The sequence below is a fragment of the Triplophysa dalaica genome, chromosome 24 (genome assembly GCF_015846415.1).
Source record: "Triplophysa dalaica isolate WHDGS20190420 chromosome 24, ASM1584641v1, whole genome shotgun sequence".
NCBI lineage: Eukaryota > Metazoa > Chordata > Actinopteri > Cypriniformes > Nemacheilidae > Triplophysa > Triplophysa dalaica.
The window spans coordinates 6,165,915-6,185,139 of NC_079565.1; the positions used below are offsets into that span (position 1 = coordinate 6,165,915).

Genomic DNA, 19,225 nt, shown 5'->3' on the forward strand with positions numbered 1-19,225 from the left:
CGAGATGGATTATTCTGCCGTTTCTTTGTAAGAGTCTGCCGAGCTTTGTTCGTTGGTCTCTTATAGAATTTAGATCAAAATGATGAAGCACGTGTGCAGTTTGTTTTAAGTTCGCTTTCAAAGATAACATTAGGCTGAAATACTGACGAGAGTTAAATTATAAATGTGCGTCTGAAAGGATATATTTCATGCTGACTTTTACAAATTTCAATAGATTAATTTGGTTTAGAGAGGCAATCCGAGAGCAGAAAAATGTCTTTTCATTTATAAACCACATGCCCTAACAAAATGATTGAAACATTCTGCGCTTTTATAGAAACTGATAATGAAAATCCTCTAAATTCGGGTTACTGTGGACCAAAGGGACTTTGTCTGTAAGCTCATCCAACACATTGATCGAGCCTGTGTGTTCTTGCAATGTGCTCAGTCAGTGAATCTATGTTCATTTTCTGCTGTCGCAGGATTTTCCATCACACACTTACCTGCTCAACACAATTTGTGCCATTTATAAAGTCTATGACATACTGCATTGATGCTTTATTTCACTGAAGAATCTTTCCACCTCGCCTCAAACTCTACTAGATGGCAGACTATAACGACTGATGCATGAGCTGAAATACTCACCGACTGACTCAGCATGTGTATGTGTCCATTCCATATTTATTCCACTCACTTAAATGCATTTTTCTTTATTTGACAGGGTCAGAATGAGCAAAGATCTGGCACCCAGGTTCTCTGTTTATTCTGTGAGGGAAGATCTGGCAACCCCATTTGGCTGCCTTCTGTCAATGCGGTCTCTATGCCTGATAGCATGAATGCTTAAGCTTTGGCCCCCTTTGGCCTGTTAGACAGGTGACCCGTGCCAAGGCACAGCGCTTCACGATCCGCTGAGTGCTCATTAATTTCCTTATCTCTTAACTCAGCTGTTGCAACGTGAGATAAGTGTCAGTCTTTTCTCTGTTTTCTACTGACCTCTAAGCCTGTGGAAGAATGGCACCAATTAAGCAAAAAACGTGTCGTGGTAAGAAAAAAATCTTTGAACACAAAAGATATTTTGACGAATGTAGGAATGCTAACCATTCTGGGCCACTTTTGAGTACTATTGTCATTTTTTCTACTTTGGTAGTCGATGGTGGTCAAGAACTGTTCGGTTACAAGTAGGGTGACCACCCGTCCCGTGTAGCGCGTGCGCGCACAGCGTTTGAAGCCCAATTCATGCGTCCCGCAAATTGAGGCCGTGTCACGCATAATCAATGCTTGCTCAAAAAAAAGTTGGTCGCTCTATATCCTCGAGCCCCAGGCAGCCAAACGAACATTACTTGACAGTTCAGCACGCTACTGTTGCCACACCCACACCTCAGTTGAACTGCTTACTAGGTTGTTCCGTTGTTGTCATGACAGCGCGCGCACATGCACACACTGGGAACATAGTTGCCAAGTCCGCTTGTTTTTTTATCAAATCGCGTTAAAAAATCCTAAATTGCGGGTAGCGTTTTTTGGGGCTTATCTAAAAAATGATTTGTTGCTTGTTAGAAAAATGCTGCTCATCCGTGCCTTCGTGAAACCAGGCTCTGTATCCTTACATGATTGTGAGCAACATTTCACTATTCGTTATCTCCCAAACTAAAAAAACAAAAGCAACTATACTTTTTGAAAAGGTATAAATATTTATATAGATAATATTTATAGAAAATCAATCATGATTAAAACAGTAAAGCAGTATCTTGTATTTTTTATAATAATCTGTTTTTAGAGAATCTCTTTTAAGTTCATCCCATCTGTGTGTGTCTCCACAATATTATTAAAAAAAAAATACACATTGGGTGCCTTTTCATGAGCATACATCAGCAATTACAGATGTTTAGGGGAATAGGACATTATTAATATACAATGTAAGGTGGTATGTGCTAGAAATGTCCGAGGGGTGGGGGCACCGCCGCGCCATGCAATGTCCCACATTGTCCCTCAGAAACATACCCCTTGTCCCCCCTTGGGCTTATTAGCAGGTGGTCACCCTAGTTACAAGCATTCTTTCAAATATCTATTCTGTGTTCATCGGTATGACGACAGATTTGGAACAACTCCAGGGTGAGTAAATGATGGCAGATTTTTTTTTACATTATCCAAAATCTTGAACGCTTAAGGGGTTTGCCATTCGGCAGCCATCCGAGCCTTCTGCTAAATCCAGTTATACCCTGTTACAGAACAACCTATCTAGAGTAATAGCCAATTCCACTTTTTACATTATCTGCCAAAGAGTACACAAAGCATGACTCTGTTTTTGTGTGCCAGGGTTATCTGCCCGCCACTGTAAGGATTAAGCAGGTCCTGTGCAGTTAGTCGAATTTAATCAAATAAAATTTGAGTCATATTTCCTCTCCGGAGCACATTTATATTCAAGAGATACGATTTTCTGTTCCAGTCATAATGGACTTTGATTGTATTCTGCTGCTCGGAGTCACAAACACAAACCGAAATGAACAGGGTAGCGCGTCTAGTTTCGTTCGGCGTATTAAACCTTTTTTCAGCACAATGCTAAAAGCTGCTCAGACTTAGCGTGACATTCAAAATGGCTGTTTTAGCAAAAAGAAGGCCTCAGCCCTCGGTTTCAGATAACAGAGGTAATTACCAGTGGTTTGGACAAGGCCGGCACTATCGGGTGGATTCAGAACACAAGACAGGACAGATTAGAAGACGCACAAAGTGCCTTTGGGATTTTAGATTACAGGAAGTCTTGTGCATAACCATGTGGTTTTGATTCACAAGGTGTCGGGTAGGGTGAAGCAAAAGCCTCCAAGTAAACAATGACAAAATGGTTATTTTTAGATGAACTGTTCCTTTTAAATCAGTTTCCTGGAGGCAATGATACTTAATAGCTTTCTAAAACACTAATGCCACATTTAAATTATATCCGCTGCTCATTACTGTGACACATGGTGCATCACGAGAAGACGTAAGTCAGCGATGGCACGAATACATTAATCGCTTTAAACAGGAAGACGAAATCTCAAACTGTTCATTAATGACATCATCTGGACTCAAGGATCCATGCATCAGACATCAACAAAAGGGACTTGAATTTACAGCCTGTTTTAAAGGAATGAAACTGAATTTATAGGGCCTTTAAATTGCTTGCGGCTTTCTTAAACTGTTTTATCAGCCCCATAAAATCGCAAGTAACCAAAAATAACATTGGAAGGGAAACGCGGCGTTAAACGTTTACTGGCTTGTTACGGTAGTTTCCTCGAACCCTTTTTGTGTCGAAAGTGCTTTTGGCAGGGGCATAGGAACGCTCTGAAATGTGGGCGGGGCAAATAAACCTTCTCAGCTTGCCTCATGAATATTAATTAGGTGACATACTGTGAGAGCAATAACACACAAGCATGACGTATAATTGGAGTCAGAACTGTTTGTTTGAATAGAAGTTGCTTGTAGTTTTAAAAACGGACGATAATTTCTCATAGCATTTTGAATGTGTGCCAGAATAACAGAAATGATTTTAAGGCTGACACGATTCATCGTAAGAGCGTTTGCCTGCATGCAAACGGAAAAGTAAAACAGTTATTCCTCTTCTACATTAGATGAATTTATCATTGCCAGAACGTATCTGTCATGTTTTGACCGCGGTGCATGTTGTATGAAATGACGGTTCAGATGATAAAACAGCAGAAGTTGACCTGTTCTGTCATTGCACATTTATGCCATGGATGGCTGCATGCTTGTATTGTGTTTGCATTGTGACTTGCTGCAGGGCACTAAAGGAGGACATGTTTTTTGTTTGTTTATCTGAAGGTCTAACATTGTTTGACAGAGTAACTGCACCATCTTTGGTACAAATTTGACCTTTCCTTACATCTGTTTTCAAGCATCCATGATTCATGTTTTATTAACTATATTTGCGAATAACGTGCTATATTTTGAAAAATATCCGCTGCAAATTGTCTATGAAGTTTCAACAAAGAAGATGCAAAGCCAATGACAAACTTTTAAACCAATAGTTCATCCAAGAAAATGTTATTCTGTCATTATTTACTCACCTTATCATTTCAAACCTGTACGGCTTTCTTTTTTCTACAGAACACTGAAGAAGATATTTTGAAAAATAGTCTGTGTCCATACAAGTTAAAATATCTTCTTTTGTGTTCTGCAGAAGAAAGAAAGTCATACAGGTTTAAAATGACAGAATTTTAACTATCCATTCAACCTTGATAGAATGCATAAAAATGCTTATGCACTTTTTGTCTTACCATTTTTTTAATGCAATGCACGCTGAGTTCCACTTAAAAAAGCATATTTTTGAAAGAAAATATCTGAAGCACAGAATCATTTTAAAGCAACACTTAGTAGTTTTTTTACCTTAAAATAATGTCTCTAAAATTATTTCAGTGTTAGAACATCACTTTACTGGACGAATTCGACTCACGCTGCCTTCAAAGCGGCTACAACCATAATCTGTAATTTCTGTGTTCGGGTTCGTACACATAGCCCCGCCCATCCCATGTGTGCGGAAGAATGCAAAATGGTTTCTGCATTTGCTAGTTTCATCAGTTTCATCAGTTTATGCAGCAACATTATTTACGATACTAGTAACAGACAATTGCGCATATTAACCACATGGAGGAGCTGTCAGCGAAACTTCTATTGTGTTGCTTTAAATAATAGTGACTTTGTGACAAACTGTTCCATTGTTTCTCTTTGGAAAGTCTATGATAAGGTCAGGCCAAATAAGTCAGTACGCAACAAGAATCTCATCTGTTCATTTAATTGTAATAAAATCTCATATCAACGTTCCTTAAACTACACCAGTAACCAGTGTTCGCAGCGTTCCAGTTGTCAGAGTCATCTCTGTGTGGTTTCCCGGGCAGAGATATCATCAAAGGGATACAGCCAGGCTTTAAATGCAGAAACAGCAAAACACCTCATAAATCAGCTGGAACGAGCATCTAATACCATCACCTGCATTACATGCGACCTGGGGTAGGAGAAAACGCAGACCCTGTGGTCATTCTTCACAGCCGCACCCTCTAATTACCAAGGGAGGGTTTGGGGACAGAGGGTGTTTCTGGAAAAATAGGCATATGGGCTTTATGCATCACTTGCCCCCTTAGTCAATTAGAATGGTACTAAAAGAAAAAGTCCCCAGCACAGTACATTAGCTCCCAGTGATTTGAACATTTATCACTTTAGGACAAGATGGCACTGCGCTTACCTGTATAATGGTCCTTTACACTTTGGGAGCCAAATGCAAAGCTCTTTGTAGACATAAACTCTTTCCTCATCTTCCAGCAATGTCTTGTGTTAAAGAATCATGAAATTCCATCTAATCGAATGAACAATGTATATTTTATTATTCATTTAAACTATGTAATTTTAAACCTGTATGACTTTCTTTCTTCCGCAGTACGCAAAAGAAGAGATTTAGAAGAATGTTGGTAACCAAAACTACATTGGCCCACATTGACTTGCACAAGACATTTCTCAAAATATCTTCTTTTGGGTGCCACAGAATAAAGAGTCATAAACAGGTTTTGAACTCAATAAGGGTGAATAAATAATGAATTTTTCGGGGTGAATTATTTCTTTAAAAACTCTTATTAAATTGAATTTTGTGGCTTTTACTTAATGTTTAGATTGTCCATCAATTAAGAAAGGTGTTGCCAGATGTAGACCAAGTTTAAGAAACACTTCCCAACCACTCAAATACCCACCCCACAAACTTTACCGTTCTTGTACGGCGAGTATAATATGAACGAAATGCAGAATCAAACATTTGTCAGCACTTTTTTTCTGAAAGCTGTCAGTCATACCCGGAGGCCTGAATCATTTGTGGTCACAAGGGTAGAAAACAAGCCGCACAGCCTTATGATCTGATATTCATAATGCTGAAAACCGACTGAAACAGATGAGATGAAAGCTGAGAGGGACTTTTTAGCTTCGCAGGTCCACTCCTGCCCTGGACTCCAGTTCCCTTCAGGTTTGCTGAGGCGGCATGCGATTAACATATTCATGAGAGGTGTTTTCGCACCTGAGCTTTAAACGTCTCCCCGTGCTGCATGTGGCAGAAATCAGATTTTTTTTGTCAATGGTGCAACTTTTGAATTCGCTGTGATGTCTTGCTCGGGAGAAACAGCAAATATCATACAGTACGGAGTGTGTCGGTGTACTCAATGACCTCACCGGGATATCAGAAACTTTTTTAGCAGTTGAAAGCAAGCTTCCTGGCAACCTTTGCCGTTTCCTTAAGTAGCAAAAGCTGTCTCTGTGATGCATTAAGTTGACATCTGGCTTTATCACCCATAGTTTTGACTCAAGACGTTGTTACGACAGTGACATCTGCAGAGTTTCATACTGGAATAGCTGCTTAAACGGAAAGTTCAGCTAATAAATAAAAAAATGTGACGCAGCTCTTTTTTTCGTAAAATAATAGTTTGTTGTCATCCTTTCATACTGAATTCATACTCCTGAATTATATTGCTATCTGACTTAATTAACTTCCTGTAAAATGTCTTAATCGTCTGATAATATCTTCTCTAAACTTTCTTTGTCGCTCTCCAGTGTTACGAAGCCCTTGCCAAAGATGAACCGAAGCGCTAATAACAGCTCAAATGCCAATGGTGTGTTTCAATCACATGAACCCTGAGGTTACTGGTGCAATACAGCCAAACAAACCTTCTGCTATATTTCACACCGGCCCCTCGTAGTGTCACAACCCCAAAAGCAACTACTGGCAGATCAATCGGTCAGGTGACAAGATCACACACAGGTTAAGTGAACGTGTGAGATGCCAAACAAACATCTGGGCCTGGAAGGTCATTTTTTATAGACATTTGTTGGCAGGTTTGGTCTTTGTGATGTCACTTGAAGGTATTGGTAAGTGCATACTTTGCAACCCTTTTGGTGAGCCGCCAGTTTTATCACTGTCTGTGTTTCGTGTCTGCACACATCTAGCCCTTAGTGTCTGTGTAAGTTATTTTGACAAAGAGATACATTGATGTTATAATGTGTATTAACAGAGAATCAAAAATGCTTGGAAAGATTTAGATTTTGCTTTGTTAAATGTATATTTAATAAAGAAAACCCTTTAATATAAAAGTAATGGACTCAAATGTATATTAGCTAAAAATGTAGATATAAAAAAGCATATTTCCGTTGTCTTATCAAGACAAAACTGCTCGAGTATGTTTACCACCAATATAGTTTTAGTTCAAAAGAAAACATTATATATATTGACCATTATTTATATTCTATTTTAAAGATAACGTAAACACAGACTAAATACAATATGCTAAATTAAAATTAAAATTAAATGAGTAATTTTATTGTGTATTTGGTTACTATTGTATTCATTTACATTTATTCATTTAACAAACTCCAAAGTGACTTACAAACGAGTGAGCATTCATTTTGTCTTTAAAGTCAATAAGCAAAGCTAGATTTACAGATGGAAACAGCATACTCCTTTTATTCTGACTGTTAATAATTAAACAAAAATGTTTAATAACATTCATGAGGCTTTTATGTAATTTATAAACACTTTAAAAATAATACACAATAAAAAATAATAATAAAAAAATATTCTCCGTGCGTAAACAAATAACAGGCGGAGTTCCCCAAATCATAGCGCGCGACCCCCTACGACTCTCCCCGCCTGCTGCTGCAGCTCCCGGCTGTTCAAACATCGTCTCCCTCTCTCTCTCTCTCTCTCTCTCTCTCTCTCATCTGAGGATGAATGTCAGTCTTTGGCATGTGTGCGTGTCTACAGTTTGTTTAAAGTCTGCCGGCTGAATCTTTATTGGTTATGCTGTTCTCTATTGGTCTGCGCTCGGTTATCACGGAGACCAAATAGGCATTTTTCACAGTGTGAGTAAAGTCAACATCAGTCTCGCGCTCCGCTGCAACGGGACTATCAGCCGTCTGCGATCTCCACATTACTCGCTCTGCTGGAATGGATACGGTGTCTTTTCTCTGTTTCATTCCCTAAATGGACCTCAAAATAGACAAGTTCCGTCGATTCACGCAGCATTGGATGTTCTGTTTGTGTTGATCGTCTTTTCCCGTTGTTTGACGGCTGGTGCCTACGATCGCAAACTTGTGTTTGAATAGCCAAGCGCACAGGCGACAATGGGTGCGATGGATAGAGACGCGTTGGTTGCGCTGTTCATTTTCTTCAGCGTGGTTTGCGCGCATACGGACGCGTTCAGGAAAGAGACCGCGGAGAGAGAGTCGAGGTCGGATGGTTACTGTCCAATCTTACGGACGCAGACGCGCGGCGCTCGCAGAAACGGACAAAACGAATTTCGGCTCAGAGTTGAAGGAGATCCGGAAACTTACCAGGCGGGGAGCATTTACAGAGGTTAGACAGCATAAACATGTAGCTGTACGTCTTTATATAAAACAATTTTGTTTGCAAACATCGGCGCGTAAAGATATTGGAATTGGTAAAGCTTTGCGTAATGACGCAAAGGTCATGGGTTCGAGTCCGGGTATTTTTTTTATTGGATGTCGCTTTTGACATCTGGGATCGCTTACAAGTAAACATTAGTATTTCTAAAGTTTTATATGCTAAATATTTGTGAAAACACTTGGAAGTGAGTTGGCTAGACAATGCTGTTTACTGTAAACTGGTAAACTGGTCACAACATAGTTTTCCTTTCTTTATAATTTTAAACATCGCCAGTTTTCATTTTATTTAAAGTAAATATAATGTCTCTAGAATGTCATTTTCAGTGCTAAGTAAGTAAGTAAGTAAGTGGTCTATTTATGAGTTTTACGTCCAGCGTGTTTGTACATGCATATGTATTCACTGCTTTGTGTGAAAAGCACTCCTACGCATTCAAACTTACATGCCAAATGTGCGAACAGTTTGCAACTTGCCCTGCCACACTGTAGAGATCTGACCTACTGTTAAGCTCATTTCTGGTATGACCCACATTCCCTTTCTTTCTCCAGTGAGTTTGCATGCTTCCAGTCCATCTTACTTTCGTGGATTTACCCTCATCGCGCTGAAGGAAGGAAGGGAGGGTGTCAGGCCTGATGATTATGCGGGCACTTTCAAGGTGAGAGACTACATTGACCCGATATAACTGCGCTGAACTCTAGCAGTTAGAGAAGACATTCTAATTGCAATCTGCAGAAATGATTTGCGTCGGATTGTCTCTGCATGTCAGAGACGTAGTACATGCGCAGAATGTTTTTCCAGGAGCATAAGAAAAAGAGAACATGTTGAAGAAAGCAACGCCTGTGACGTGCTGATGGTACATTGGGACCCAAGTCTGAATCCGGCATGGGTCATGTCCCGGTCCATTTCTTCCTTCAGCCACTTTCCTGTTTGTCTCTTCTGTCCTCTAAATAAGGAGGTTAAAAAAGTCTAAATAAATACTTTGGAACAGTGAGTTTGAAGCACAGGTGAGAGTTCAAGCTTGCAAAGAACACAGAGATGATCTCTCTATTTCTCTAGACACACGCTTTGCAAACTAGTGCAATTAATAATCAGATCAAGTCTCTCAAAACTTTCAAAAATAGCAATAAGAACTGTACTTTAAGGTCCTAATGTCTGGGACTGCTAGGTAAAAATGCTTAGTTAATTTAATTAATCTATCAATTTTAGCAGCATTTTCATTTAGCGATAAGTGAACTATCAAAGGCTTAACAGTTAAGTTGCATTTGTTTAGTGAGCTACAAATTGTGCAGAATCCTATGTTTTTCCTCTATATTTCATAACCTTTGTTTGTTCTTTTGCTTAAAATTCTTCAATGCGGTCGCAGACTTTTGGTCCCCTCTGTTCAGCATATATCATACAAATTATGTCAATTTTCCTCAATAATTGCTTTGCGAGAGAATGCTTAGCTGCAGAAAGTTATGGCTGACAAATATAGATTTCAGATGTTGTTGGTTAGATGATCATTAAGAGAATATACACATCAGAATTGATTTGGATAATCTCTGTGTCATATTTAAGGATGAGCTATGAAGACTTGTGACCTCTTCCGGTCGAGAACTTGTGTTCTGCAATATTATAGGAAAGTTTAAAATGGCATCAGTAAAGTTTCTTTCTTCAGAATCAGAATTTGCTTTATTGGTCAAGTGTGTGCAAGCACACAAGGAATTTGTCGTATTTTATTATAAGCTCTTGGTATTTGACCAAAGAGCAGAGCTACACAGAGGTTTAATCTCCCAGACACATTGCTCCTCATTGCTAATTCACTGACCAACTCACAGTCATGTCCTCTGAGAAAGACAGGAGCCCTATCATTTAGTGCTCTCCACATCAAACCGCACTGCCGGCCAGACTCAAGCAAGAAGCCTGTTAGCGCGGGCATCTCTCCCCCCAGATCTCATTAGCCGCTCTTGCCACTCGGCACTCCTCACCGCTGCGAGTTCTCTCAGATTGCCTGCCGGATGTTAGCTAACGTCCGCCTCTGTCGAGGTCTTTAACTGGGAATTCTCCTGTCTTGACAGCTTAAATTGACTGAAAGGTAAAATGAAAAACACAGTGAAGACGAGAATCAAAAAGGAAAGCTTTTCTGTGTGTGGGTGTTTTATTATTTAGGACACAATATATTGCGCGTGACGGTTGAGGTTATGAGAGAATCATTTAGGTGTCGTCTGCAGTATAGTGACACAATTTATAACTTCAGAATCTATTTTTACAAGACCACGTTTAGCAGAGAGTTTGACCCATTTATTAGGTTGCTGAGTTTTCTCTGTGATTGGAAATGATTGAGGAAGTGTTGAGTTAAGCAGAAGTTTGTAGCGAGTTTGATGGATCCCGACCCTGACCATGACACAATGATACGCATATTTTGGTGATGGAATTTTATGTTTAATTTCACACTTCGTTCACCCAAAATGAAAATTCTGTCATCATTTACTCACCCTGTCATCATTTACAATCCTGTATCACTTTTTTTCTTTTGCAGAACACAAAAGATGGGACCAATTCACTCGTACTTTTGTCTTCAAACAGTAGAAGTGAATGGGTGTCGGCACAGTTCGGTTACAAACTTTCTTCAAAGTCTCTTTTTTGTGTTCTGCAAATTAAAGAAAGTCATACAGGTTTCAAATAGCAAGATTGTTTAGTAAATGATGATAGAATTAAAATGTTTGGGTCAACTGTCACTTTAAGAAGTGACCGGGGCTAGTTGTCACTTGGGGTTGTTTAGTTCCTTTATTTTTGCATGTTGGTTTTAATAACCTAGCTGAAAATCTTATTAGCCTTTCATAACTATAATATCAAAAGCATTTTATTTTTACTGTCAAGAGTCATCTATATTGAAGACATGTAACCGAAAGTTTTCTTAATGTCAGGTTGGGTAGGTTGTCACTTGTTTTAAATCTTTTTTGTAATGACAACTTACCCCATTTAGTGTAATAGCATGCCTTGCTATTGTGGCATGTTGCCACTGAAGGTCATAATGTGTTTAGTAAACTGTATTTTTTCTCTTGTTTTATTTACCGTAAGATCGTAAGACTATGCCTGGAAATTGGCTTTCAAAAATAAACCTACTTTGAGAAATATTCACCCAAGTAAATATTGTAACTACTGTGATCTAAGAGGATGAAAACTGAAATAGACTTTCCTAGCATCTCTTTTGGTACGGTCTTATTATACTCAAATATCTATAAAATACCTCTGAAATGCAGAAGAACAAAAGGACCTTATTGTTTTGCAGACCAAACGTCATTCAGAATTGTTTGCTGTTTGCTTCTGTTTACGATGCCATTCAAAATATTCATATTCATCAGTCATCACGACAGCTCATACATAATGTTGTTGCTCTGTTTGTGCTAGCACGACTTGACAAACAACTCTCGGGCCAAACCAGCACGGTTGAAATAAACATCTCGACATTTATTTGTCGAATCTCTCCGAGGAACCCCTTGATGAAAGAACATCCTCAATTCCGTGAGGAGACACGGTTATTCACTTAGGCAAATGCTTGAGTGGTGATGTGTTTGCGTGCGAGAGAGACTAAAAGAGGGAGAATTTAAAACAGTAAACACAATTCCGCTCTTGCTGTCCCGCAGGAAGTCTTGCTCGGAGCCACAGTCAAAGTAAACTCTACTTGTCGTCTTTCCTTCTCTCTTCTCATTGCAGCTTTTCAAGACAGCTTTTTACCCGGAAAACAATGTACCCGGCTGCCTGGCCCACATGGCCTCTTTTAAAATAAACACTGGTGAAACGTCCTACAGCAAATCCTTTCGATGTCTACCCCAGTTTCGCTATTAATTTAAAAGGTGCCGGTTCGTTGTGCGTTTGACCAAACAAAGGAGCAAGGTTGCTTATGATGCCAAAAGTGCATTTCTGACTTTCTCTGCAAATATGAAGGACAGAAACCAGACGCTATTGTATGCAGCTGCAGGTTTACACAAATAGTGTACGTTAAAGGTTGGGAAGTAGAAACGGAGAGAAAGAGAGGGGCAGCTATTCATTTTTTTAATGAACACAAAATGTTACATTTCATTACTTTTTTCCAACATTTTATTCAGAACACTCATTCTTTTATCACAAAATCACGCTAAGATTGTTTGACCCTTAACTTCCTGAGATGGCATATTACATGCTCCAAAGAATAAAACTGTATCCACGGATGTTTGATTTTTCTTTTATTAAATTTCATTAAAATGCTTCATTGCAAATCTCTTTTTACAAATCCAAGGGAATTCTGCATTCCCATTATTGGTAAAATTGTCATTTTGTTATCAGTAAAGAGGTAGTAAAGATCAAGACAATTTATGCTTTTTCCTTTTCTATCTTTCATCATTTTTTATCCCTCATAAAACATAAATTATATTCCACATAAAGACATTTTTACACTACCATTTCATCCCGATCACGCAATGAAGCTATATGAAACACTTTTAACTACACGAACTGTTAAGATTTGTACCTTATTTAATTGCCAGTGTTGTCCCATAGCTCATCGATGAAAGCGACACTCAGTTCATGACCAACTGCCCCCCGGCCGTCACTGAGAGCATCCCTAGGAGACGCATGAGGATACAGGTGTTCTGGACAGCGCCACCTTCTGGCAGCGGCTGTGTCACCCTCAAGTGAGTTGTTGCTGTTATTATTTTCATCTTTATCTTTGTGTAGCGGAACTGTGGCTTTGTGCTGATGGATGGGAAACTTTGGTGCTGAATTGATAGATTGTTTAATAAATGAAAAGGATAAACGTACAGTCTGCGTCTCTGTGCTATTTGTGTCGAGAATACAATGCCTTGTCTCATTTAAGCCTTGCTTTATCAGTCACCTTTTGGCAAAATATGGTAAAGATAAAAAAATAGCTGTTTCGCTAACGTTTAATGATCCAGTGTATGAACTTTAGCGACATCTAGCAGGCAGGGTTGCGAAATTGCAACCAACGGCTCACTCCATTCCTCCCCCCTCTCTTTCGAAGCACTATGGTGGCTGACAGAGAACTAAGATATAATATAATATATTATATTATAAAAACATAACGCTTCATTATGCTAGGTCTTTATACACCTTTGAAGACATATTTTTGTATATTGGACCTTTAAGATATGATACAATATGAAGATGAAATGATGCAATGATGGTTGATTGACAGTAATTGACAGTAATCTGAAATAGGCCTTGAGAGCTCCTGACATGTGTTGAAGGCTTAAAGTGAAGATTATGCAAATTAAATCATTTTAAAGGGACAGTTCACCAATAAACGAATGAATAAAAATCTTTCAATATTAATGCTTACCATGTTGTTCATAACTAGTATGACACAAAAGTCACTTTCTGAAGAACATCCTGGCCACACTTTTTAATATAATGTAAGTGAATAGGGACTGGAGCTGTCTATTCTGTTCTCTATACTGTCATTCTATCTACGAAAGTACCCCAAATGACTTATGGCATATGATAACTTTCTACTGTATGACAAACTATTTAAACCTTTACCTTTTGTGCTCCACCAAAGAGAAAAAGTCATGTGGCTCTAGAGCAACGTCAGGGTTAGTCAACGACGCAGAAAGTTCATGTTTGGTGAATTATTCTTTAAAAGGTTTTATATATTCTGAACTTTCAAATAGTTTCCTCCCACTTCATGGTCCTTTACCGCAAACAAATGAACACAATGATGGTCCTGAGCTAAACAAAATGTCCATTATCTATCCGTGTTGCGGTATCGGTGTTCCCACTCCACCCCCTCGTGCTTTCATGATGTCTTCATATCTTTATTTACTCGCCCACTCTTTTTGAGGTCATAAACAACTTTAAGTGCCTTTGATGCACTGAAGACATCTGAAAGTCTCTCTCGGGCCCTTCGGTGCAGTACAGTGCCGTTCATATACCCACATTTTCCCGTTTCATGTGCCTGCCCTCGAAACACGGTTTACGAAAATCACATTCTGCAGATCTCTGAATGTCAATCTGGCTTCGTTCACACTGCACACAAATCCAATTTGGTTTTCAAATTTGGTCCGTGAGACTAATGGATTTTTTCACTTCCAGAATGACACTGCAGAGTTCAGAAAGTGTAGTCAATCTCTGGCGCTTCTATATTAGTTCCTATGGTTAAAACGTTGAAAAATATTTCCAACTTGAGTTTAGTCTCACCCCAAGTTTTTAGTGGGACGTCGATAGTTATTTTATTCGGGAAGCTGCATTCTTCATTTGATCTGAATCCATATATCCTCTGTAGTCCATGCCTTAGTCCAAAGTCCAGACAATTTTATATCTGTATTTCACACAAAATGTAGCGCTGAGAAACATTTCCTATCCCAGTGGTGTTGTAGTCTCTGTTACTCAGTGTTAGTGTGTCAAAACCGTGGAGACATTGGACGTCGTAGCACCGGGCCCATTGCCAACCTCCAGGCTCCAAAACACAACCGGCTATAACGTCTAATGAAAATAAAATAAAAGCGCAATTACTTCTGGAATCCTTCCAGCACGCTTCTAAAGAAATGTCAAGAAGACCTAGGATTGGAGGAAACTTCTTTTTAAGTCCTTTGAGGTATCCAGCTGTGGAAGGGAGACAAGATGTGTGGAACATGATGGTTTGTTTGACATGCTTTGGGATAATGTTGACATGTTTAGTTGAGATTATCAAACCCACGCTGGCCAAATGCCAGAAGAAGTGAACTTTTATTTGGGCTTGGGAAGTCTTGAGTAGTCACAGATTGTTGCCCCTTGTTCAAGGAGAAGTTTATTGAAGCTTTGGACGACAACATCACAACTCCAGTGAACTTCAAGCAGCCCAGCTAAGCCAAAAGTCCATCACGTTCTCCATCTAAACATATTCTTGGAATTTAAATATTGCAGTAAGATTTCTGGCTCCAGTTTTCTTCTATTCCTCCATTTTGATAAAGTCGGCAGCGGTTTTCCCTGTGAGCCACCCACACAGCATATGAGGTTACTCTCAGGAGAGCATATCATTATGAACAACTCTAACATAGGCTATATCATATCCATCACTGACAGTAGATTTACTTAAGGGGATGGAGAACCAGCGCTCACCGTTAATTTAATTTATGCTACTTTACTCCGGACTGTAGCATTATGCACCAAAACCGATATTAATGGTTCAGTTCACCCAAAAATTAATTTGCGTCATCATTTGTTCACCTTCATGTCCTTAGTCTTTATTATGTGGAGCACAAAATAAGATATTTTGAGAAATGTCTCACTGGTATTGTATGCATGTAAAGGAAGTCTATGGGAGGCAATGTTGTTTGGTTACCAACGTTGCAGAAGAAAAAAGGTCATACAGGTTTGGAGTCACAAGAAGGCATTAAAAGTATTTTCCTTTTTAGGTGAACTTTCCCTTTAAGATTTGCATTAGGGTGCATTTTTAATCCCGTTTTGCGTGCAATGGTTTGTAATGTCCTTAAAAGCATGCTTAAAACTAGATAAAAGACTGAAATTGCTGAAAAACGTTTTAATGTCTTCATAACAGGGCCAGTGTTGTGCAAAGAAGAATCATTTTCTTCCAAGATGAGGGCTCTCTTACCAGGAGATTGTGTGAGAAAGGTAATATCAAAGCTGGATCCCCTCACGCACGCCCATGTGCATGTGATTACGTTTTTACATTTTCTACAAAATCAGTTTCCTCTGCCTTGTGTTCTTTATTTCCCCGGCATGCTCAGCACACGGTGCTTTTTTTCTTCTTTTTTGATGTTTCTGTTCTAAAGAATAAGCTGTAAATGCTTGTGATTTTGCATGCCGTCTCTTAGATGTCATAATATGAGTGTGTGTTTGTGTGTGGAGGGGAGGTTCACGTGTTATGTGGAATAAATGTTTTTTGAATGGCAGATCCAGGTGCAGCCACCGAGAAACCAGTTCAAGAGTGCTGCGCTTGTGGAACGGCAAAGTACAGGGTCACTTTCAATGGAAACTGGTCTGAGAAGGCGCATCCTAAGGACTACCCAAGTAAGGCAAAGCCATTAGCAAAGTATGTTATTACAGTATCATGCTAGGATTGAAACCTATTACACAAACATGAGCAATGTGCTTTGGAGAAAGAAATACAGGCATGGGTGAGGAGCAATATGTTTTCCTCATGGATTTTGCTGCGTGGCCTGGTTTGCCAATACAGCAGTTGACAAGACACCGGGTTTATTACCTATGTGTGCTTCAGCAAAAATTCATTTGGTTATTAACAGTCGGACAGGAAGGCGAGTTGACCAGGACGTGATCCTATGTGAAATAACACAGAGATTTTGTCACAAAGCACATTGCTACTTTGGCAACTTAAAGGGATAGTTCACCCAAAAATGATTTTTTTTTAAATAATTTGTTCCCACTCATGTCGTTATGACTCCTTCTTCAGTGAAACACAAAAGAAGATATTTTGAGAAATGTTTCGTGTCCACTCAAAGGAAGTCAATGGGGTCCAGTGTTGTTTGGTTACCCACAAACTTCAAAATATCTTCTTTTGCGTCCTGCATACGAAAAAAGTCATACAGGTTTGAAATGATATTAGGATGAGTAAATCATGAAAGAATTTTTATTTTTGTGCGAGCTACTTCTTTAATAGATCTGTAGAGGCAGATCTAGTTGATATATGCAGCAAATATGTGTATGTCTCTTTAAGTGATGGGTAAATGCTTTAATGCATACAGAGACGCGCTAGTAACACGTTTCTTCAAATGTTGAATTAGCTAGATATATCTGTGCGATTTATCATCGTATGAGGTCACATTGTACTTGTGTTCACACTGCTTAATGAATGAATTCGTCTTATTTTTCCATTCATGAGATAGAGATAACAAATAATTGAATTTTGATTACAGTTGAGATCAAATTGTTTGCCCTCAAAAGTCTTCAGTGTCTTACAAGCGGAAAAGATAACGGGTATTTGTTCACAGCTCTTGTTTCTGTCCCAAAGGACGTGCGAATCATTGGTCGGCCCTCATTGGTGCATCTCACACGAGGAGCTACGTGTTATGGGAGTACGGAGGTTTCGCCAGCGAAGGCGTCAAACAGGTCGCGGAATACGGATCACCCGTCAAAATGGAGGAAGAGATTCGGCAAAAGGTAGATCACAGCGGATAAGATATAGGGATTGACTTCAATTTTAAAGATAAGGTCTAAAGAGAAAGATAAGGTTGTCCGGAGATTGCTCTTTGTTGATGAGGATTAGGCTTAATACATTTCCGGACACATTTCTCTAGACAGTACTGTATACAGTAACTTCACATTGTTGTAGATGAATAATAATTTAACCACTTGAAAGACACGTTAACAGCGGCACGGTGGCGTTCTGAAGCAGTGCAGCCGTTTAGCAGCTTAGTGGAAAGGCGTGTGCAGTATAACTCACAGTTAATACAGCGTCGGAACTGACGGGCTGCTTTCATGAGACTTTTAAAGGTCTTCTGGGAGAGGTTCACATCCAACATCTCCCCATTTATCTTTTACACAAAGCACCGTCGGTAGATTTGCAATGAATCTTGAAGCATCTCAGATTGATGATCGTAGTGTCTTTTCTACACATGCAAATACGGCACATTTTTTTTTACCTGTGTCTCTTGTGGCATTTTAAAAATGAGTTTGTAGACCTTAGGCTGTCATGCATTTGTTTTTGAGGGGATGTGGGTAAAGAGCTGGATCATGAGGTAGGGGGACTATGAAGTGACCAAAAATACCTTTTACTCAATAAGTGGTTCTTTTATTAAGCATTAGCATTTAAATCTGATCCATAATCTAATGTAAGATAACTAAATTATATAACAAAATTTGACGGCTAAATTATTTAGTTTCAATTGACTGAATTTACCAATTCATGATGTCAACAGATCCGCTCAGATTTTTTGCCTTTTCTGGTCATTTTTTTGGTTAAAAACATACAAAAATCAGTTATTAAAAAATAATGTTGAAAAACGTCTCTTACTCTAATTTGCCATGGGATGCTTCTAATCATTTGTAAGTTGAGCTGTCATGTATGATTTTGCGGGAAATGTCAGTTGACGTCATTTGACTTCAACCCACTTATGCTGTAGGTTTATACTGTAGTGTTTTAGAGATGATGACATGGAAGCAAAATATATTTATTTAATTTATATTAATAGAATAGACCATTCAAATGTTCTTGGACCAATACTGATGATTCTGTTTCTCGTCGACATGAGCGAATTAAAAGATATGATCTCCTCGCAACCTTACAAAAAATAAATTTCCTTTCCAGTGCTAACAGATCATCACATGCCTAATATTAGATTTTATATTTTTGCAGGAAAGCCTTTGATTTTTGTAGATTGTCTTGGGACCTAGTTGATGAATTTACACACAACTATTTATTGATTCGTGCTTCGGCCTCGTTCTTCCCGTCAAGATTTGTTTGGTTTGGCATTGAAACCAAGTATGTTGATAGTCCCGCCAACACAGGTTATCCAACAAATAATGAGTCACAAATAGTCTAAACAAGTGAAATGAAAAACCAATATAAAGACACATAAAGTGCTAGTAGACCGAGGCAAAAAATACAGATGGCCAGACGGCTAACAGAGCAATTTTATCATCTGCTTTTTTATTCTCAAAGCTGTCGAGCGTCTATCATGTTCCCAAATTGATTTTGTTTCTTTTCAATCTATCTTTTCAAATTTATTCTACAGCTGTTTAATGCATGCTGGGCTTTTTCCACAAGCTTAGTCTCCGATACCGATTTTACCTGATATGGTCATTTATGTTTTGTAACTCCTGTAATGTTACGTCTATCGATGGGGATTACTACTTTTTTACTTTTCAGTCGAACCAGGGTGCTGCCTGAGC

The 19,225-nt window shown here is 38.9% G+C and overlaps 1 protein-coding gene across 1 annotated transcript in view; it reads left to right on the forward strand.

The window, feature by feature from the left end:
• Nucleotides 1-7,662: 7,662 nt before the first annotated feature.
• The window catches only part of spon1b (spondin 1b), a 45,351-nt gene continuing 33,788 nt past the window's right edge, over nucleotides 7,663-19,225 (forward strand). Inside the window, 6 exon segments of the mRNA XM_056740471.1 lie at nucleotides 7,663-8,353; nucleotides 8,950-9,056; nucleotides 12,920-13,053; nucleotides 15,915-15,988; nucleotides 16,271-16,387; nucleotides 17,346-17,494. Coding sequence (XP_056596449.1) covers nucleotides 8,122-8,353; nucleotides 8,950-9,056; nucleotides 12,920-13,053; nucleotides 15,915-15,988; nucleotides 16,271-16,387; nucleotides 17,346-17,494 — 813 coding nt within the window. The 5' untranslated portion in view covers nucleotides 7,663-8,121.